At 55.6% G+C, this 22,322-nt stretch overlaps 2 protein-coding genes across 5 annotated transcripts in view; one reads left to right on the top strand and one right to left on the bottom strand.

Moving 5' to 3' along the window:
• Positions 1–526: 526 nt before the first annotated feature.
• On the top strand, positions 527–15,078 carry SLC6A7 (solute carrier family 6 member 7). The gene is given in 14 exon segments (XM_056350570.1): positions 527–718; positions 6,333–6,513; positions 7,225–7,356; positions 7,911–8,145; positions 8,666–8,804; positions 9,099–9,233; positions 9,897–10,000; positions 10,564–10,688; positions 11,071–11,220; positions 11,223–11,395; positions 11,761–11,860; positions 12,230–12,330; positions 12,546–12,713; positions 13,666–15,078. Coding segments are annotated over 14 exon segments (1,989 nt in total). The 5' UTR covers positions 527–685; the 3' UTR covers positions 13,879–15,078.
• A 1,995-nt stretch (positions 15,079–17,073) lies between these two features.
• The window catches only part of CAMK2A (calcium/calmodulin dependent protein kinase II alpha), a 36,865-nt gene continuing 31,616 nt past the window's right edge, over positions 17,074–22,322 (bottom strand). For all 4 annotated transcript variants that reach the window (XM_056350525.1, XM_056350527.1, XM_056350528.1 and 1 more), the window contains one exon: positions 17,074–22,221. Coding sequence is in view for 2 of the 4 variants with exons in the window: in XM_056350527.1 (XP_056206502.1) it covers positions 22,218–22,221 (4 nt within the window). In the remaining 2 variants the exon portion in view is untranslated. The remainder of the gene's footprint in view (positions 22,222–22,322) is intronic.

Below are 22,322 nucleotides of genomic sequence, written 5' to 3'. Positions count from 1 at the left end.
TCAGCTGCTTACCCTGGAGCCTGCCCGAGGATTGCTCTTGCCCCCAGAATGGTGGGATATGCTGGTCCTACCCAAAGGGACCGATGGCTGTTGAGCATCACACTCCCCTGGGCTAAGGACTGGGCTCAGATAGCTTGAGGAAAAGCCAGTTCTGACCTGCTGAGGCTCCAACCGTGTCCTGCCATAGGAAAATCAGCTCAGAGCTGCTCAGAAAGATGCTGGGAGTTTTTGGTGTCTGCACTTGTGCTGCTGCCACCAGGCACATAGGACCCCCAAGGTGCCCTGTGCAGGGTGCCTGCAAGGCCAGGCCCATCCCTAGGGAGACCTGACACATTCATGGCATGAGTAAAGTAGCAGACTTTCCTGGCAGGGGGCTGAAGTCCGGGACCCCTCCTCAGCAGGGGCGCATTTATCAGACAGCCCTTCTCCAGCCTGCCTAGAGCTGTCCCCTCCTCCCTCCCTGCTCAGCACGCAGCCATCCTCAACTCCAGGCAAACCTTTCCTCCAGCCTCGCTCCTCCCGTCCCCCCTGCCTCCCTCCGCCCCGCCAGCCCAGCCGGCAGGAAAGTGGCACCCCTCCTTGCCTGTTATCGCTTCGCCCGCTCCCCCTTCTCCCTCCCTCACGCCAGAGAAAGCGAGAGGAAAAAAGTGTCGGAGCAGAGAGCGCATAGCAACAGGATTCTGGGATGAAGAAGATTCGGCAGCAGCATCTCCGGGAGGTGAGAGCCGGGGAGTGGGGGTGACCCCAGGGCTGGGAGCCAGGGAGCAGGGGCAAGGGATGCCCATCACCTTGCCATCCTCTGCCCAGGGAGCCTCCGTGTGCAGCCGACAGACTTTTCCGTGGCAGGGATTGTAAACGGGGATAGCGTGAGCGTGTGGGGCCAAAGCAGGATCATGGGGAGAGGTATGGGGGGCATTTTGTGAGCACTGCTCCTGCCTCGCTGCTATCAGTGGACCAGGGAGGCCCTGTGCTGCGGGCAGAGCTGCCTGCTGCCTGCTCCAGCTGGCTGGGTGCTCTCTCCCAGCCCTCCCCTGCCAGGAGCAGGTGCTGCCGCTGATGATTCATGTTGTGTCTGGCTGGGCAGCTGTGGGTGGGAACCCGGGGGTAGAGCCGGCTCCCTACAGCGTGGCACCCCGGGGATGCTGCTCCCTACAGCGTGGCACCCCGGGGATGCTGCTCCCACCAGCCCAGGGGACTGCCTGCTCTCGGAGTGCGGGTGGTGATGAGGGGTTCCCCCCCAGCAGGATGAGCACAGGGAGCTGGACAGTGCCTTTCCCACCTGCAGCTCACATTGCCGCCTCCTCCTTCTCCTCCATAGGATTTAAAAGGGTCTCGGTGGTGCTGGACCCTGAACCCTGGCTTCAGGGCAGAGCTACTATCACTTTTTATATCCTGCTGGAAACCCTTTTTACACCCATCCCTCAGGCTTTCCTGTCCTATGCTCCCCTCCACTGCCACTTTGCTCTTACCAGGCTCTCTGAGTCCCTGTCTGCCCCCACGTTGGGGACCAAACTCCTTCTTGTGCCCACCCCATGTGGGGACATGACAGAGCAGGGTGGCAGAGGCTGGCATCCACAGCTCCCTCCTGGGGATTCGTAGCTGCTGCTGGTGTGTCAGCCCTTCCCTGAGCATCCCAGGTGGCGACCCAGGGCCGCGAGCCCCTCCGGCTCTGCCCTCTGCCGGATTGTGCCAGGGTGACTCCAGCCTGTGCCAGCTTCAGATGAACAAAAACCCAGGGAAGTTTCATCTCTGCCAGGAAATTCCTAGGATATTGGGACACGATGTGAAAAAGCCAGCAGTGGCTTGGTGAAAGCCAGCAGCTATCTGACAGCCCTGGCAACCTCAGGGCTGCCTACCTTTCTCCACTGTTGCTTGGAGGCATCGCCTGGCTCTTCCCTCTCCTCCCCTTTCCTAAAAATTGCTTTTTCAGATTACTTTGTGACTGCGAGATCCATTAAAAGTTGTCTTTGTCCCTTCCAAAGGCTTTCTGAGATACTTGAATTTCTCTGCTGCTGGTGATCCTGTTTAACATTTACTCAGGAATTCATTTAGTCCCACAGTGATCAGCTGGAATGGAAAGCAGATGTCTCTGGAGTTATTTTCCCCATTCCCAGTGCTGCTCAGGGCCCTGCTGTCCATCATTACCCAGAAATACTCTTGCTGAGCTCCAGACAGAGAACCTGGTGCTCGCAGCCACCCTGCACCTTGGGACCACCATGTCCAATGCTGGCATTGGGCTTGCCTGGAGCTGGCTGTGGCCGATGGAGGAGTGTGCACATCCCCAGTTGCAGCGCATGCCCTGGGACCCCGACAGCCTCCTCTCCCTCTCATTGTGATCCGCTTCCCACTGGTGAGCTGGGAGTTTTAAGCCTTCTCCCCAGACATGTTTTAGACATATGGAAATTCCTCTTTAATAGAGGAGATCTTTCTCAGGCTTCTAAGGATTTCAGGTTGGCTTTTGCAAAATAGTATTTCCAGAAGAGCCGAGCGGATGTTTTATATTTGTTTGATTATTTGCTTTAGGGGTTATTTGGTAGGAATGGACTGAAGCCATGCGGTGGGAACCTGGATCTGGGCTGCCCCCCCCTGTAACCTGGCCAGGCTGCCAAGCAGCATCCTCCCGCCTGAGCCACTGCACCCCCCTGCCTGCCACAAACTGCCTCGAGCCGTCCCCGCTCCTTCCCCAGGGTTTTGGGATGAAAGACCATAAGCATCTGCAGCTGTGCATATTCCCTGTGCTTTGGACATTGCTGTAATGAGTTTGCTTCAGCCTCAGCAATCTCTAGCCCCCCCACACTCCAGCATCTTGCTCCCTCTCCTGGCATGTGCTGTGACCCCGGGCTGGGGGAAACCAGTTAGCACAGCCCTTTAATGGGCAATTCCGCACCACAGAGATGCTCCATTTACTTCACTTTCTAAGCGATATTACATTGGAATTATTTTTTATGCTGGTTTTTTTTCTCGAAGAGATTAACAAGCAATTCAGACTAATCTGAAGTGATTCACACTTTACAGACGCACTGTGCTCGCACACAGCTGGGATCTGCAGGGGACAAATCTGGCGTCGGGTGGCATTTCTCCCAATGAAAGGCTGTGGTCCATGCACAAAACACTGACAAAATAAACCCACAGTGCCAGTTTGAATGGAGACAAAATATGAAAAACTAACTTTAATCAGGCTGTTTTTTTCATGGGTACAGCTGAGTTTTGCACTGGTTTACATAAATTGTTTTTTACAGAAAATAATTAGCATAGGGCAATTTCCTTATGGAAGCCAGCTCTTATCTTGGCAGAGACTAAAGTGCTTTTTCTTCTCGGTGACCTTTGCTTTGCTGACTTATTTGGGAGCATCTTCTGGTGAATAATGGAAAGTGATGCTGTGTTCAAAGAGGACGTGGTTGCCAAGGGAGCTGTTAGACCCCGTCTGTTTATAACTGCGAGATGGGAACCCGGTTTGAAAGACGGCAGTTAACAGTGGAAAGCACTAGAGCAATATTGTAGCACTAGAGCACTTCAGCTGCTGCTGAAAAAGAAAATTCCTGTTATAACAAAGGCTGAAAGGGAGCATTAATCCTAAAAAAACCCAGCTGAAATCAAGGTGGTGTGTGAGATTTACAGCAGCCAGAAGTAGAGAGGTGTGGATCTCTCAGCTATTTGGGGCAAAGATGGGCTGGAATCCTTAAATAGTGCATTTTCCAATTCCTTTTAAGTCAGGCAAACAGGCCGGGTTTTCTTTGATTTCTGTGAAAAGGCTTTGTTGGGGGCATTTTTGGCCATCACAGTCAGGGAGCAGCCTCCATGTGTGTTTTCCAGCAGCATCCCTGGCCCGTGCCTCCCCAAGCTACCCAACAGAGACCACAATGTCACCAACTGCAGGGTCTACCCAACTCCTGAGCAGTCTCTGCTTTCAGCTCTGGGGTCCCAGATTTAAACTGCAGAGCTCCAGCTGAAGATATTAATAAGGGGAGCAGTCATCACTGAGACATAGATGACAAACTACATCCCGTGGCCTTTGAAAAGGGTGACTGAGATGGGGACGGGGCCATGTACAGTTTGGAAAAGGTCAGATAGTTCCTTTCTGTTCTTTTTCTGGTTTCTTTGTTGATTTCCATGCTACATCTGATGGGTGGGCACCTGCATTTAATCAGGTCATGTGGCTCCACTGCTGCCCTCTTGCAGCTGTTTAGAATTAGGCAGAGGTGCAGGAATTAGGCGAGAGGATTTAATGATCTCCCAGCATCTCTGCCTACTGTTTTTCTGTGGTGCAAACCTGGAAAGCAAGAGCGCTCCAGGCAGCATGATGGACCAGGAAGCATATTTTGAGGGGAAGGTTGAACTGTGATGGCTCCAGAGCTTCTGTCCCCACCTGGCAGGGACCTTTGTGAATACAGCTTTTAGCCACTGGAGCTTTCAGGAGGGATGTTGCAGAGCAGTCTGTCCATCACCTGCAAGCACAGGCTGCTGTGGGTCATGCCCGCTGTGTGTGCTGGGTTAGCAGGCATGGCCATGGTTTGGAGAAGTTGCTGAGCCAGAGAGCTGTGTTAAACAGCTGTAGGAGAACTGCCAGTTAGCAACAGTTTTATAGCAACAGTATTATATTTGGGTCACATTTTGACTTTCCAGCCTGTGTTTCTGAAGCTTTTTCTTCTGGCCCTTGCCTTGTGATGGTGGCATCCAGCAGTGATAGGCTTTAATGGTGAGTTTTAGTTAAAGCCTTTGCTTGGGCTGTGCATTTCAGGTTGGCTTTGGGAAGTTTTCCCCGGCTGTCCCTTGAGGGTTTTGCACGACGGGTTCACTTCCATATACCATGCCTTCAGGCTGTGAGCAGCACGTATGTGGTGCCAGGGGCTGGAGGAGTGGGGTGCACCCTGTGAAAAGTGGGAGCCTATAGCCATCGCCAGCATGGCTCCTCATCTCCATGGGAACCGGTAGCAAGAGCATCCCGCAGTCCAGCAGTTGAGGAAGAGGAGGAGGAGAGGAGATAGCTGCCGCTTTCCCTGGGAGCTGCAGCAGGGCAGCGCTGGGCTCTGCTCACCAGCTCTCACCTCCTGGGGGATGGAGGTCTGCTGCAGGCTCTGAGCACTTGTACGCACTCATGCAGGGGGACCCACAACTCCTGGATGATCCCTCCAAATCCAGGCCCCTCGCCCTCAGCCACAACCCATGGGCATGTTCCCTGTGACCCATGAACTCGGGGATACAGAGGTGGCTGCTTTTTTTTTTTTTCCTCTTGAGTTCCCAAAAAGAAAGGAAGGTTCCCAAATGGGTCTCTGGTGCCTTGTTGGCAGGGAGCTCAGCACCCTTCTGCCTCTGTGCCTCAATGCCAGCCAAACCCGATATAGTCCCAGGCAATGTGCAGTGGCACAGGGGCAGGATCCTCATCCCACCCCTTTTTTGCTGCCTGGCCTTGCAGAAGGGATATCTGCAATGGGTTCTAAGCTGAGCTGAGGCTTTCAGCTTTGGTGACTGCTGATGGGATGGGAGCCAGCAGGGATGCCTTCCCCACTCTCCCAAGGTCAGGAAACTGGGCAATTTCAGACAAACTAAGGATCTCACTGCAGACCTGATGTAAGCAGACACAGAAACACCAAGGAGCTTCCCTCCTGGTGCATGACACCAACCTAAATGCATTGCAGGGACTGTGCCTCCCTCTTGCAGCACTGAGGCAGCCAGGCAGGAAGGGAAGGGGTTAATTCCCTGCCTGCTGAATAGCTGCCTGAGCCTCACTGATCCAGGGCAGATTAGGAAAGCTGGAAGGAGCTCTCTCAGCAGGGACAGCCGGGAGTGCGTCACTAAATCCCCACAGCGTAGGCTTTTGGCAGTTGGAAAAGTGCAGAAAACCTACAGAGCGTTTAATGGCAGCCGAGTGCCCAGCATGGCAGGGGCGCGTGGGGCTGGGGTGCTGTGCTCCGGGACAGGATGAGGGTGGTTCTTCCCCTGCTGTCCTCACAGCCATGCTCTGTGGGAGAGGAGGGAAGTTTATCATGACCCTTTGAAAGGATTTCTTAGGAAACTGGGGTTGCAAGATGACAGGTCCTGGCCTCTCAAGATGAACTGGGACCATCCTGCCTTTCCCAGGGGAGCTCTGGCCATGTGGGATTGCATTTATCCCTTTTCCTTGCTCAGCAGCAGAGCAAGACGTCCTCTGATCTGGTCACAGAGAGCTGCTGGGACAGGGTGTCCTCAAGGGACAAGTGTCAATGCTGTGACTTGGGGTCACAAATTCACACCCAAGCTTTCAGTTCTCCTTTCCTCTCTCCCACTCTTCATCCTTTGTTTCCATTCTTCCCCTGATCCCCGCCTGCCCTCTCCCATCCCCTGCTCTTACTCAGCCGGTGACACCAGAGCTCCTGGTGAGCCCCAGCAGCCAGGACAGGGACCTGGGCTCCGAGTGCCCAGAAGACAGAGGGAACTGGACGGGACGACTGGATTTCCTCCTTTCCTGCATCGGATACTGCGTGGGCCTTGGAAATGTCTGGAGGTTCCCCTACAGGGCTTACACCAATGGAGGAGGTACCTGAGCATCCTTTGGAGTGGCCACATCTGCCCCTCACTGAGCTGGGCTGGTGGGACATGTCTCTGAAGAGATGTGTCTTCCCCTCTCGGGGCTGGGAAGTAGTGTTCATTGTTATGGGGTGAAGCCTCCTGCTGCCCCCGATGCTTGCTATAGGGTTTTAACCACCTGTACCCATGTGTGGAAGGGACTCACCAGATCACCTCTGCACTCATGGCCTTGGAGGCATCCCCAGCTCCATGCTGGGCTGGATACTGCCTGAGCATCCATCTCTCTTGGTTTCCAATAGCTTCTTGGGCTGGTGTCCTCCAGGACTCAGTGGGGTCACCAAATGCTTCCCAGGTATCAAAGGAGCAGAGCAAGATTTTTGCAATGCAAGACCCCAGTGTAGTTGTGCAAATTGCCCAGCTTGTTCAACTACTCCCAGAGTAATTGCTTGCCAAATGCAATAATAACTGGAGAATTTCACAACATTTGTGAAAGATTCAAGGACAAAAGAGAGTTGGGGGCAGGGGGGAAGCAGGGCACTGGGTGGATCACAGACCCTTTCCTCCTGCATTAGCAGTGAACTGCCACCCCTTGCTGTCTTCCAGACTGTGGCTTAGATCCTTCAGGGCCACAGAAAGCTGAATGAACATTATTCTCTGTCATAGATGGTCTTTAGGTGTTTGCTCTGTGTTATTTTTAGGTTTTTTTCTTGTTTCTTGCAGGAGCTTTCTTGGTTCCTTACTTCATCATGCTGGCCATCTGTGGGATCCCCATCTTCTTCATGGAGCTGTCACTTGGTCAGTTCTCCAGCCTGGGGCCACTCGCTGTCTGGAAGATAAGCCCTCTCTTTAAAGGTGCGTGAGTGAAGTCCAGAGCTTTTGCAAGACCTCTGGAAGAGCTGCTGAATGAGGACATGGACCAGCATCAGCATCCTATGATGCTCAAAGCTCTTGTTAGAATCAAAGGTTAAATCGTGGAGGAAGGTGGAGCAGGCTGGACTTCTGGGTTAGCTGTTTTAGTAGCTGCATGATATGTATGAGATGGATAGGTCTTTGAAGCTCTAGAAATTGTATGAAAATTGTTAAGCCAGTTAGTATACAAAATACTGCAACAAAGCTAAGCAATAACTGTTAAAGACGAAGGTAAGAATAAAGTTTTTAAAAAGTCAAATAAAATACTCTCATTCTCAACATTACGTTGGAGTAAAATCATCTGTACAATGCAATAGATCATCAATTCAGAGAAGGCATGTCTGGAGGGTGTAATGGCAATAAGAGAGTCCCCCCAGCAGGTGAACCTCTGACTGGTTAAATATTTGGCTGCTGAGATCCAGTGTCTGACCCTGGTTTTGGATTTGCTCTGCTCCAGAGAGATAGCTCACTCCTCCTTTACCCTCTCCCTCCTCCAGGCATTGGCATGGGCACCATCCTCATCGTCTCCCTCGTGGCCATTTACTACAATATGATCATTGCTTACGTTCTCTTCTACCTCTTTGCATCCCTCACAAGCGACTTGCCCTGGCAGCACTGCGGCAACTGGTGGAACACCGACCTGTGCCTGGACCACCACGTCATCAAGACAGGGAACACCACCTTCCCTGTCAACATCAGCAATACCGTCAGCCCCAGTGAGGAGTACTGGAGGTAAAGAGGTCAGCCTGACCCGGTTGGCATCCATCTGGGAAGAGCATGAGGATAGGATGAGGGGTGGAGGGTCTGTGATGCACATCTCATGGCATGGTGGGCACTCATGGTTGGCATTGTGGGTGCAGTGATGGGCTGTCATGGGCAGCTGCTGGCGATATCTCAGTTTATCCGTTGGGATCATGTCCCTGGGATGTGGGAAGTGTCCACGATCTAGCGCTGCTTTGCTGGCCTGGAGATATATTAGACTGAAATGCATCCCATGCCTGGACCAGCTGGGAATTTTCTCTCAAGCTGCCAGGCCATCCCCTCTGGGGTCTTTAATGCATGGTGGTGAAATCACACCAGTTGCTCCGCTTTCCCCAGCAAATAGCTGCCAGTGCCTTGTTGCTCTTTCATTGCTGGGACTTTCGACGAGGTTGTTTTTTGCAGCAGAAGCATTGCTACGTTCAGAGAGGGCCTCTGGAAGGAGGCGGGAGGTGTCCATGGCCTCTCACTAGTGACTCTCCTTTCTCCCTAGCCGGTACGTCCTGCACATCCAAGGGAGCTCTGGGATCGGGGATCCCGGGAGAATCCGCTGGAACTTGTGTCTGTGCCTGCTCCTTTCTTGGACTATCGTCTATCTGTGTATCCTAAAGGGAGTCAAATCCTCTGGCAAGGTGAGGGCTGCACAGTCTCTTCTGGAGGGGGTGATGCTCACCAGTGCCTGCAATTTTCTGCATATCTGGGAAAGTGAGACCCATAAACAGCATTAGCTGGACACAGGCCACTTTGGGGATGGTTTGTGCACCCAGACACAGCAGGGCTGATGGCTCTCCTGCGTCCCGAAGACCCCAGCACTGCAGCATGATACCAGGCAGTGCAGGGTCCCACTGTGGGGACAGGGCTGGGAGGGAATGCTGGTGCTGTGCTCTCGCTCCCGGCTCTCCCAGCTGGCTCTGCTCCTCCCACAGGTCGTGTACTTCACTGCCACCTTCCCGTACCTCATCCTGGTGATGCTGCTTATTCGTGGCGTGACCCTGGAGGGGGCCTGGAAGGGGATCCAGTTTTACCTCACACCCCAGTTTGATCACTTGCTGTCTTCCAAGGTGAGCAGGGCCTTGTGTAGTTTGTTCAAGACACAAAAATGAACCTTCTCCTGCCACCTCCAGCATGCAACAGAGGCAGTTCACTTACCCAGGTGCCTTTTCCAGCCACCCTCAACCTAAAGCCCTCTCTCTTGGTTGTTTCTAAACCCAAAGTGTTTGCCTTCCAGCAATCTGTCTTTGCTCCACACCTTGCCTATGCCACTCCTCCCACCTGGTACAGCCCTCTGCCTGCATTTCAGGCTCTCCAGGCAGGGAACAGTGTGCTTACCACCTCCCCTGGGTACCAGGACTGTGGGCAGGATTATCCCAGCCCCTGTGATGGGCTGGGGGGTGTTGGTGGGTGCCCATGATGGTTTTGGCTGTTCCGTTTTTCTCAAGCAATCTGTGTGTGGAGCAGGGAGTTTTCTTGGGACGTCAGTGTTGTAGCAGAGAGCACCCAGTTTTACAAAGGCGTTCAGTGCCATGCTGGGCTCTAAAATGCTCTTGTTACCCTTCTGCTAGCCAGCCGACCCACTATGAGTGGTGAGCATGTTAACAGGGAAAGGCAAAGACCCTGTAGGCTTTTGCGTGCTTGGATGGCTGGGGAAGCATATTTTCAACTCCCTTTTCCTTGGAGGAGGTTTCCAGCCCCCTGCTGTCCTCAGACCTGTTTCTTTCCCCCAGGTGTGGATTGAGGCAGCCCTGCAGATTTTCTACTCCCTTGGGGTAGGCTTTGGGGGCCTCCTCACCTTCGCCTCGTACAACACCTTCCATCAGAATATCTACAGGTGGGAGCCGGCTGCTGTCTTCTAAAAAGTGTGGGTTGGGGGGAGCCATGAAACCCTCATCTGGTGGGTTTAAAGCCAGAAGAAGCACATGGTGCAGCACAGGGTCATCCAGCACTTGCTCGAGCATCTTACAGATACCTGGCAGCTTACACAGGCTCGAGAAGGACAGCAGGATCTGTGGTAGAAAACTCTGCTAAGCATCGAGGCACAGCACCTGGATCAGAAGGTTTGGGCTGTAGGTGCTCAAGGCTGGGGATATTTGAGGCTAGAGCTATGCATGTCACCAGCATCCATTGTGGGTCACCAGCAGAGTCTGGCTGTTGGACATCTGGGCTGATCCCCTCCACAGGGGAAAGAAAGCTTGGGAGGAACCCCCCACAAAATGACCATGTCATTAGATAAATATTCCTTTTGACCCTGGGAAGCACATGCCAAGAGAAGCCCTGGAGGAGAATCGCACTGGGTCGTGTTACTGTGGCACCTGGGGCTGGCAATGCCACCGTGCACTGGTGCGGGGTGGGAAGGAGCAGGCACGTTCACAGCATGCTCTTTCTCCTCTGTAGGGACACCTTCATAGTGACCTTGGGCAATGCCATCACCAGCATCCTGGCAGGGTTTGCCATCTTCTCTGTTTTGGGATACATGTCCCAGGAGCTTGGGGTCCCTGTTAACCAGGTGGCAAAAGCAGGTGAGGTCAAACAGACACCCTTTCTCCTTCACCCTCTGCCTGGGTGCACTGTGCATCCCCTCCAGGATGGAAGGCATCTGAGGGTGTCAGTGTGAGGATGAAACTGTGCACTCGGCTGACCAGGGGGAGGGAAGCGGGGAGACCAGTTCCTGTCGTGCAAGTGTTGAGTGTGCCAAGCGATGTCTAATAAAGGTCTGAGCAAGGAGCAGGCTGGTTCTCCTGTACCTCTCCACCCTCTGCTGCAGGACCCCTCCTGCCCATCTTGCAGGAGCCCTGGCAGGCCCCTGCCATGATGTCAGTCTGCTGGGTTCTCCTCCCCTCCATCCGTCCATGCCCCACACTGTCACCCCTTTTTCACCCTGCTGTCCTTTACCTCCCCTAGGTCCTGGCCTGGCTTTTGTGGTGTACCCCCAGGCCATGACAATGCTCCCCCTTTCTCCGTTCTGGTCTTTCCTGTTCTTCTTCATGCTGTTAACCTTGGGCCTGGACAGCCAGGTAAGGACAGAGCCCACTGAGCCAGCCGCTGTGCCAGGCAGCCCGGGGGCTCAGGGGACCCTCTTCTCTTCTGCATGCAGTTTGCCTTCATGGAGACCATCGTTACGGCAGTGACAGATGAATTTCCCTACTACCTTCGGCCAAAGAAAGCTTCATTCTCAGCTGTCATCTGCATCGCCCTCTTCCTGATGGGGCTCATCCTCACAACAGAAGTAAGGCTGTGGGGCTGGATTCGTTGTGGGGACTGACTAGGACCTCACTTCAGGGAGAGCTTAGGGCAGGGGCCAAGTTTGCAGACACATGTATTCACGTCAGCTAACAAGGTGGAAGAGAGATGATCCATGAGCCTGGGCTTCCTGGGGATGTGAGGTCCAGGGGGAGCGACACTACGTTATTCCTGTCCCTGCAACCAGCCCCAGAAGGAAAGTGATGTCTCCTGAGGTGCCTGACTGTTGTCTTCCCCAGCGCCCACAAAGGGCCTCAGGGGATGTGTCCCCAAAAGCAGGAGGACATGGGGGTGGGAGTTTATTGGGACAATGGCCATGGAGATGCTGGCCGCTGCGCTTTGCCTCCACAGGGTGGGATGTACTGGCTGGTCCTACTGGATGACTACAGTGCTGGCTTTGGTCTCATGGTGGTGGTGATCACTACCTGCCTCGTGGTGACACGTGTCTATGGTAAGGGTGTCTGTCACCACAGGGGCACGGGGAAGGGTGGGTTCTCTGTATCAAGAGACAGATTTAGAGGGAAAGGTAAGGGAGCCAGCAGCCTTAGAATGACCATGAAACACCTCTGCTCCCACCACTTGTTTCTTCTTGGCCATCACTGTATTCACCTCTCCTGAGATACTTGGGGTTCTAAACCTGGTCCCTCAGACAGCACCTGCTGGGGCCCCCCTTCCTGCATCTCCCAGCTGGGAGGGGACACCTCTTTGCTGTAGAGGATGCAAACCACCACTTTTGATCAGGGAAGAGCAGCCCGGTACAGGCATCTGGCCCTGGGTGGGGGATCACAGTTTTGAGTCCCTTTCCCTCTCCCTCCTTCAGGCATGAAGAGGTTCTGCAGAGATATCCACATGATGCTGGGCTTCAAACCAGGGCCCTACTTCAGAGCCTGCTGGATGGTCCTGTCCCCAGCAACAATGATGGTAACTGCTCAGCTTGAGGTGCTGGATGGTGCTGGAAAGCCAAGTGGTGCCAGCATCCCTGGTGACTTCCCATTGCAACAAGTCACTCTGCTGGCACCTCCTGCCCCAAGGACCATTCTGGTTCTGCTGGGAGGTCTCCATCTTCTCCAGGTCTTTTTTGAGCATGAGACCTTCAGAGGGCTCTCTGCTGACTTCAGTTTCTTGCCATCCCACAGGCTCTGCTGGTGTACAACATCATCAAGTACCAGCCCTCTGAGTACGGCAGCTACCGCTTCCCTGGCTGGGCTGAGGTCTTGGGCATCCTCATGGGAGTCTTCTCCTGCCTGATGATTCCCGTGGGCATGGTGGTGGCTGTGCTCCGAGAAGAAGGGACGCTGTGGGAGGTAGGAGGTGCTGGGGCCCAGCATTGCTGGGGAGCACCCCAGAAATGTGCAGGGGTGACAACGAGACCCTGTAAAACCTGTATTATCTGGAAATTTCTGCTTCCTCTCTCCTGGAGGTGTGTGCCTCCACCCCTCCTTGCTGCCCATGGGGTATGAGAGATGGCATGTCCCAGGGCATTTCCAGCAGTGCCCCTTCCCACGATGCCAGGCAGGCACCGAGTCTCACTGCTTCCCATGCCCCTTCCAAACCAAGCTTGCTGTGCCTGGCCCTGTGGGGAAGGACGTTGTCCCTAGCATGGGGCAGGTGCAGGCACATGGGACTTTGCACCCATTTTGCAGGAGCAGCGATAGAGCAAGGCAGGCAGCTGCCAGAACATGCAGGCGGCCACAGGCAGCACAGGTGGGATCCCTCTGCTGAAAGACTTTGCCCAGGAGCAGGTTATGAAGCCGCTGGCTGGTCACAGCCTTCCCAGCCCGGCTGGGCTTTGCTGCTCTCCCCAGGCTGCAAAAAGCAGAGGCAGCAGGGCTTGCTGCCCTCCCCAGGCAACAACTTGCCTGCTGGGGCACCCACTGGCTGCAGCCTGGCTTGGTGCAGCCATGGGCACAGTGGCATGGCCAGGAACTGCCTTGGCTGAGGCTGACCCCTTGTCTGGGTGGCTCTAACCCCACACCACAGGGCTGCAGCCCTGCCATAGCCCCTAGCTCCTGCAAGCCCTTGTGACCAGCACCCACAGACCACAACACCTGCCCAGCACACAGCAGGGCACTTACCCAGAGCCACTTTCCCAAAAAGCTTCAGGACAAGCTTTTGGCCCCCATCCCATCCTTATCGGAGGCTCTTCCAGTCCCTCAGGGCTGGCAGAGGACACCATCCCCTGGGAGGGGTGGGTGAGCTGCTGGATGGGGGTGCTGGTGCAGGGTGCCTGTGCTCGCTCTGCCTGTCTCCTTGCAGCGAGTCCAGCAAGCCAGCCGGCCCACCATGGACTGGGGCCCGTCGCTGGAGGAGAACCGAACGGGCATGTACGTGGCAAGCCTGGCCGGCAGCCAGTCCCCCAAGCCGCTGATGGTCCACATGCGGAAATATGGGGGAATCACCAGCTACGAGAACACGGCCATCGAGGTGGACCGGGAGATGGAGGAGGAGGAGGAGGAGTCCATGATGTGAGAGGACCGAGCACCCTGTAGGCTGATGGGGGGCTCACACACACTACCCCCCCCCCACACCCCCCAGTTTGCACAGGTTGCACTGCTGCACTTCAGGACAGCTTGGGGGGTCTTTTGGGGAGCAGTTGGGAGCTGCCGACCCTGCCAGCCTCCTCACCACCACCCTGGCCCCACCAGGACGGAGCTGGTGCCTGTCCCACTGCCCCCAAGGTGTTTCTGTTCAGTATGGCAAGTTGTGTGGTGAGTCTGTGCGGCTGTGTGATGGCGTCTGGTTGAAGCGTCTGGGCTGCCTCACTCCCACCCTCCTCCCCAGCCCTGCCCTCCCTGCGCAGGGATGCTCGGACAGCAGGGATGTTCAGGCTGCAGGAGGTGGGGAGAGGAGGAGGTCCTCTGCATTGGTCTTCTCTGCTCGTGTGTATTTAACTCCAGTAACCCACAAACACGTGTGGGAAAGGACTGTAATATCCTCCATGCCCTAAGGATGGTGTGTGCAGGCCCTCCGCTCACACAGAGGTGCTCCAGCAAAACCAGCACAAACCAGTGCCCCATTAAAGAAATCTGACCTAATAAAATGAGCAGCTAAAAACGATTAGAAGGGGATGAAAAACAAAAAAGCTTTATGAACAAACCAGCTTGGGCCTTTCCAAGCTTGTAGATTCCTGAGGGACATCAGTGGGTCAGGGCAGCTCTTCTCCACTGGTGCCTGTCAGGGCTGGGGTGAGCTGAAGGGAGGGAAGAGGCTGAGTGACCTGTCCCCTACGTGTGCAGGAGGTCAGGGACAGGTCTCAGCTGGACTCAGAGCCAAAGGAGGACCTGTGTCCATCTCCGAGGGAGAGCCAAGGGCTGTCCCTAGCACTGAGTGCTGCTTTTCCCAGGGAAAGGCAAAGGGCTGGGTTTCAGCACCTGCGTGTGATTTTGGGGTAGTTCAGCCCAGGGAGAATCCACCTCCTGCCCATGCTGCTGGCCTGGGGGGTGCCGGTGAGCTTCTGGATGGGGCTGTCTGGACCTGACGCTGCCAGTTCCCATCACCCTGATGTCATGTGTGCCTTCTCCCGTGTGCTGTCAGCTTGCCATTAAAAAGTGGTGTGTGACACAGCCTCTCCTGGGTTATTCAGGGGGTTCCTCAGCATGCAATAAGGGCACATCTAGAGGGGCTTCCAGGGTTGGAGGGGCACAGACCCCCTGGGCTTTGCCCTGCAAACCTCAGTCCTGGTCAGGTAAAAGCCACAAACCCAGGATAAACAGAAAAATTATGGTTTGTGTGTGGTTTGTGCATGTGGCCCTGGTGCACCGGGCTGTTAACCCTATGGGCCATGCTGCCTTGGGCCCAGCACCATGGGCTGAGCCTCCAGGATGAATCCTGGTGTGAGGCTGCAAATTTCTTTAAGAACCCTTTCCTATGGTGGAGGAGATTTTATTTTTGCCTTTGCCACTCCTAGGGTGTAGGCCTTCTGCCCGCCTGCCTCCCCATGCCTGGGGATGCTGAGCTCCCTCCCCAGCTAGCTCTGTCCTTCCTTGCCCTGCAGGACCACTGGTGGCTTTCCATGTCCCTCTCACCATAACCCACCACGGCTGCAGCCTGCGGGGAAGATGGGGGTCCCCCAGCCCCAACTTCCCTAGGCATGTGGGGCTGACAGCACGACAGCACTGCAAAGCACCTTCAGCTGCTAGCCCCTGGGTTAATCATTAGAGGCCACCATAAAAGCATCGCTGATGGAAAGTTCAGGCTGTGGTGGCTGGGGAGTGGGGAGGGCCTGCCATAAACATTTATGGCCCCAATGAATCCCTCGCTCTAACCTTGACACTATTTACTGAGCAGGAGGCCTCGGGAGGTCACGGTGTTGCTCAGCCATAGCTGTTGGTGCTGGCCGGGGAGCCCAGGCTGGGATGGCCCCAGCAGGGGCACGCACAGGGGTCTGCGTGGTGTGATGGAGCCGGTGATGGACTTGGGTGTTTCGTGATGTTGCTGCTGGCCACAATGTGCTAGAGCCACCAGGAGAGCCTGGTGCCTTCCCACGCCGTGGAGAGGGAGGTGCTTTGGGCTGACCAGGCTGGTCCGGTCCTGGCGTGGCTCTGACCTTTTCCTACCCACATGGGGTCCCGCCACATTCCCTAAATCCTCATGTAAACCCGGCATCCTCTGGGGTCTCCCTTGGCAGCTGCCGTCAATCAGCGTGGTGCTGCGCAGGGACACGGTGGGAGTGAAGCCCCTGGTGCAAAAGGTGCCGGGGTGATGGCACAGCCGCAGGACATGTCCCTGGGCCAGGGTGATGCCATAGCCGGAGGACATGTCCCCTGGGCCACGTGTGGCTGTGCACGCCGAGGCTGGTGGCAGCACGCCGGCCGCCGGGGCAGCCGTACCCTGCACGGCAACGTGGCCGGGGATGCCACACCGCCCCCACCCCCCGTCCCCGCGGCAGGGACACCCCCCCCCGCCGCTTTGGGCTGCGGCGTGTCCCGCTGCTCCCCCGCGGAGCCCAGGGCGAGACCCTTGGGCTGGCGGGGCTGGCGGGGGGCGGCCGGGGCGCGGGGGGTGCCCGGCTCCCTGCCCCCCGCCCTGCGGGGCCGGCTGGGGAAGGGGCGGCGGGGCGGGCCGGTGCTGACACCTGCTGGGCCCGCCGCGCATGGCAGGCGGCGGGGGGGCTCCCGTGCCCGGCCGGGCCCCGCGGCGGGACCGGCGTGTGCGGGGCAGGGACAGCCCGGCCCCCGCAGGGTACCAGCCCGTCTGCATGGGCAAAGCCGGGCAGCTGCCCCGGGGGGACCCCCCAGACCCCGTCCTGGGCTGGGCTGGGGGTGCTGCGCCCCGCACCCTGCAGCACCAGCTCCCCCAAAACTCTCCTGGCTGCCCAGTGGGCAAGGGTGACAGCTCGGTCCCCACCTCCCAGCCAGCCCCGGGCAGCTTGTGGGGTCTCCCAGGCACCTGTAGCCCCCGGAGCCCCGTCCCCGGGAAAAGGGCCGGGTTGGGGTGACCCAGGTCTGCGGGTGGCAACAAGCTCTGCCAAAGCCCCAGGGGTGCGGGCGGCCAGGGGTGCCCAGGGTACCAGCACCCCGCGGGCAGGGGCACAGCGCCTGCTGCCTGCAGCTGCTGCCCAAGGCTTGGTCCCAGCCTCGATGCTTTCGAGGAGAGGAGTGCGGTGACGGAGGGACAAGGCGGTGGCAGACGGTCTGAGTCACTGCAGTGACAGAGAATCATCCGTTTCCATGCTCAGAAGTTGGTAGCTATTTATTGCACTTGAACACCAAGAATAAAACTGACACTCGCCCTCCCTCCCGCACCCACCCCACGCCCGGTCCCCCCGCCGCCCTCCCCAAATAGAGCATCCGATTTGAGCAGTGATCATTCTGTTCACAGCCACAGGTTCCAAAAAAACAAAGGAAAAGGAAACAAAACCAATCCCTCCCCCCCCCACCGCCCCGCCCCCGTCAAGCTCCCACTGAATCCAACACGGTCACACTGCTCAACAGTTTGAGTGCACTTACAAAAAGATAAGAGAAAGGCTTCAGCTGCAACCATACAGACTGACAGACACGAGGGGACAGGCAGCTTCCCCTCCCCGGGGCCTCATTTTTTGTTATGTGACAAAGCTTGGTATGCTCTTAATTATAATATATTTTTTGCAATCAACTTAAATAAATATTTCCATAGAGATTTCTTGTAAGTATATATAATTTTTTATATATATAATATATGAGAGAGTTATCTCGTTTTTTTCTTAAACCACTGTTAACATATTATCCCTGCTTGTCCAAAAAATGTTACAAAAGCCCTAAAATTGTGCAACGGTTAGAAAAAAGGGACAACAACCCAAAGAAGGAAGAAGCCGCTCACTACAGCCCCCACCACGGCCTCCTCTCCCACTCCCTAGTGACCTGCAGGCGGGAAGGACATTCAGCCAAGGGATGGGGAGCCGGTGGGTGGCCTTCAAGGACAGGTGGTGGAGGGGCCACCAGCCCCTCCTCTGGTGTTTCCACAGCCTGTTCACATCTGGGTTTTCCTGTCTGGTATGGGTGGGCTTGGACCTGCACCTTTCGAAATGGATAATGGTAAGGTCTCTATCCTGCTGGCAGGAGGATGGTTGTTACATCAAGAGAGTGGTGCACACCATGAGATGTGTCCTGCGGTGGGGAAGAATGGTCAGCCCGGCTCCTGGGATGATCAGAGGAGATGGTTATGGGATCTTCTGCTGACAGACACCTCTTGGTCCACGGGGCTGTGATGTGGCTGCCCTCTCAAACACGGCATGGTTGTTTGCTGGTCCTCCTCAGTGATCGCACCATGGGCTGCCGAGCAGAACGTGAGCTCAAAGTGGGACCAGATGGCTGCTGGTACCTGCTGCAACCTCTGGGGCTCCATGAGGGCATCAGCTTATGGAGGGGAGGCAGGTTTGGGGTCAGACAAGGGTCCAGTGCCTGGCAGAGGGGGCATTTACTTGGGGTGGGTGGGAAAGATAGCTCTCCTGGCTGTGCCTGGCCAGGGTAAGGAGCAGAGTGCCCACTCCTGCAGCAAAGAGCAGACGCCCAGGTGTGGCCTCTTCTTCCAGAGCGGACACACCAGCAAGACCTGAGAAATGATGATGTTGCAGCTGGACCCTGGCAGCCAGGAAGGGAAAACAGGTGACTTCCAAGCCCACCTGTGGAGCTGGGACCCTTAGACCACCACAGCAATTGCTTCCACTCGGATATCCCCTGTGGTCTGTGAGAGGTGGAAGAGATGATCAGTTTGGAGGATTTCTGAGTGTGGTTTGACCCAGACGGCCAGGCGACCACGTGACTTGGGCTCTGCCTGTATTAGGGAATGAAATGTGCCACAGCCTGATCTCCAGTCTCGAGGCCGATGGGGACAGGAGGTCCGAGGTGGTAAACTCCATCTCAACAAGGTGGCCTTGTCCATATTGCTTATTGGGAACATGCCCTGGACCTTGTCATCCCCAGAACCATGGTGGGATTGTTGGGGTGATGACAGTTAGCATGTGCCAGGGATGGTGCCAACAACTTAAAAGTACAGATGTAACTGCAGCATCCCTGGCTCTGTGAGCCAAAGAAGGATGGAGGCAGTTGATGACTGGGTGCTTTTAGTTTTCCTGCAAGCTTAGGAGAAATCAGAAAATGTGAAGGAAGACAGAGACAGAAGCTGTTCACCATGGCTACTGAAAGAAAGGGTGGTGGTATATCAGTGCTTGCTCAGAGATGCTCTGGGGATACAGGAACCTGCTCTGGAGAAGCAGGGCAAGGTGGGGAAGAGAAACCGGGCAGGACAGACCCCTAAAGTGCAGGTGCTTAATGCTGCCAGCGTGGGCAGGTTGGGAAGTTGGGTCTTCCTTGGTCAGCCTTCAGCTTGACTGGAAGACTAGGAGGAGTTGAAACCCCCGACTCTGCTTCCCTTGGAAAGGATTGGGAGCATTTTAGGTGTTGCAAGGACATCCAGCTGCCTCCAGAGGAACCTGTCCCTGGAGAGATGATCGTAGGAAAAACTCGAGGAGGATAAACTACCTCCAAGAAGACACCTCAAAGCCTTCCTGGAAACCAAGACATTCCTCCTTAGCAGCAACTGCCCAAAGTGGGCTCTCAGTGAAAGGAGATGGTATCTACACCAGTATCTCATCCATCATCCCTGGCAAACCTCACCACAACCCCTGTCCTAGTTCCTTTCTCTAGTAGCAGCTGCTGGAGCAGCTTCACCCTCACAGCCCACCTGAGGTCCACAGATATCAGGAGCTCCAAAACCAGGCTGAAAAGGCATCTGCCCTACAGCTCCCACACAGAGCCCTGCCATGACCTCCTCTATCCTCATCCATTTCATACTGATTGCCAAAAATACTCCTGGCGCCCGGAGAGCCTGGGCATCAGGAGGTGGGTGAGACACTCACTGTGGCTGGCTTCACGGCCAGCTCTGGAGAGGGAGAGAGAGACCTGTGAAAGAGCTGAGTCCTTCCTTTAAAAATGAAAAAAAAAACCAAACAAACCCAGCACTAAAAGATTACAGGAAGAAAAACAGATCTGTAAAAACACCCAAACTCTACCTTAAAAGCTAATCCTCTCCCTGCATGGATTACCCTGCTTTGGGGGCATCTCTTGCAAGCCAATGCAGCTCCACAGTCAAACAGCACAGGTCCACCAAGGGCACGGGGACACACCACTACACCCATGGAGCACCTGAGTGATTTGCCTAAAAAAAGGCGTCTCCTACACACATTGCCAGCAACCATTGCACCGTCGGCGCAGCAGGACACACCAAAACACCTCTTAGGGCCTGTTCATGCCCCAGCAGTTCGGATTTCTTCCCCTCCATCCAGTGGGAAAATATTTTTGCAGTCTTGCAAGGATGCAGCTGCGTTTCATACAGCAGCTGTCCCTGCCTCAACAGAGAGCAAAGCATTCAAAACCACAGAAAAGGCAAAATACACACTCAGAATTTACATGGAGAAAACATTTCCTTTTTTTTTCCTTTTTTTTTTTTTTTCTTATGTCCAAAACAAGCAGTTTTTTGTTAATTTCTTTGTTTTTCAACACACGCACCGTCTAGGAAGTTAAACGCCATGCAGATGAAGAGAGTGGAGCTAGGAAGTCCCCTGGGGCAGCAGCACTGCAGGAGTCTCACGTCAATGAGCAAAGAGGTTCCAGTCAGAAAAAAGAGAACAAGAAACAGAATGGCCGGAAAAAAACCCGCCCTTGGACCTCTACCTGACGACAAAGAGGTGAGACCAAAATTCCCCTTCCCGGCCATGTCTTCTGTCCTGAAAGCCACGTCCTGGTGGCTCCCCAAGAGCCACCACCTGGGTTTGCCCTGCAGGAAGACCCATGGGGTGTAGGAAGGTGCCCCGGGGAGGTGGGTGCTGCTGGAGGTGGGTGCCTTTGCCCACCCGGTGCTGTGGGATGGGATGGGATGAGCCGCTGCAGCGTGGGGTGGGGGCTGGCAGCCATGGGACTCCTGGTAGGGGCATCGTGGCGGCACAACCCCTCTCCAAATGTAAACGCAACAAAAAACAGCAACCCCCCAAAATCCCCTGACCCTTCCCGCCCTAAACAGTTGAATGTTTCTAGTTATTACATAAAGATCCATTTCAGCAAATACTCAAAATCAAGTTACGAAATACACAGTAGGTTGTTTTCTTTTCCTATAAAAAGGCATGCGCTCAAAGTAGAAGACAGCTAAAGGCTTGTTTGTTTTCTTTGAAGCACGATCAGATTCTGCAGTTTTGTTACTAAAGTTGCATTCCTCGTCGTTGCTGGAAGGAGTCGTGTGGGCAATGGAGGTTTGCGCCCCGACCCGGCAGCCAGCTCGGCTGTCCCCGTCCCAGCCCGGGAGTCAGGCGCAGGGGAGTGCCAGGGGGCACATGCGAGGGGCAGGGGTGAGTGCTCCGTGGGGCTGGGGGCTGGGGTAAAGGATCCAGGCTGGGTGGCGGGTGGGGAGGAGGGTGTGGGAGTGATGCTACCGCCATGGCATGGCTGGGAGAGCCCCAGCTCCCGGCTGTGCCGATGCGGTTCTGGGAAGCAGTCGTCTTTCTCCTCCTCTCTTCTCCCAGCTTCACCAGTCCCTGCTCCGAAGGGAGAAGGGAAGAAGGAGGGAGAGCATCCCTCTCAGCATGGCAGCTGCCCAGAGCCAGGGCGCAAACCTACTTGCTCTCCTGGGAAGGAGCCAGCCTACGCTCCTGGGAAGGGAAAATAAACAGATAGCCTTTACTCACCCATCCAAACACTTCCCTCCTCACCCAGGGGCACATGGAAAATGGACTTTGCAAATGGTTTAAATCATGGTTCCCCAGCCGAGGTGCTGGGAAGCGGAAGCCCGGGTCGGGAGCAGGCGGGAGCCACAGCGTCACATGGGGACCTTGATAGCAGCAAAGCAAAATCCACTGGCACACAGGGAGGGTGCAGCACAGAGCGGCTCAAAACTGGCCCCTGCCCTCCTCTTCCTCAGGGGGCTCCCAGCAGCGGTGGGGATGGAGGCAGATGATGAGTCCGAGCCCGAGCCCGACTCAGGAGGCGTGCTGGGTAGTGGGGGTTCCCATCAACTCCATGCAGCCGAGGAGGAAGGCCTTTACCCTGGCACACGTCATCTTACTGGCCAGATGCTCAGGTTTAGGTTCATGGTTTCTCTTTTCTTGGTTCATGCAGAGGAAGGGGGCCCAGCGCCATGGCCCCGGCATGGTGCAGGGGTTCGATGGGATGCTTGCGTGGCGCCAGCAGGGCTGTTGCGTGTGTGCGGTGAGAAGCGAGGGGTTATTCCAGCGGGAACCAAGCAGCAGAGCCAACAGCCAAAGTCCCGTAGGTGAAGATGTCAGAGGGGGTCTCCCCTTGGTAGTCAGTCAGTGACAAACCCGACACGGGCAGGACCGCGCTTCAGCTGCAAAACACAAACCGGGAAGACAGGGACTTTGCTTCAACCATCCCTTTGGCAGAGCATCCCTCTCCCCACTGCCATCCCACTGGGATCAGCCATCTCCT

This window comes from Falco biarmicus, chromosome 8 (genome assembly GCF_023638135.1).
Source record: "Falco biarmicus isolate bFalBia1 chromosome 8, bFalBia1.pri, whole genome shotgun sequence".
NCBI classification, from domain to species: domain Eukaryota; kingdom Metazoa; phylum Chordata; class Aves; order Falconiformes; family Falconidae; genus Falco; species Falco biarmicus.
The sequence above is the reverse complement of the archived record's forward strand: the minus strand, read 5'-3'. Positions and strand labels throughout refer to the sequence as shown.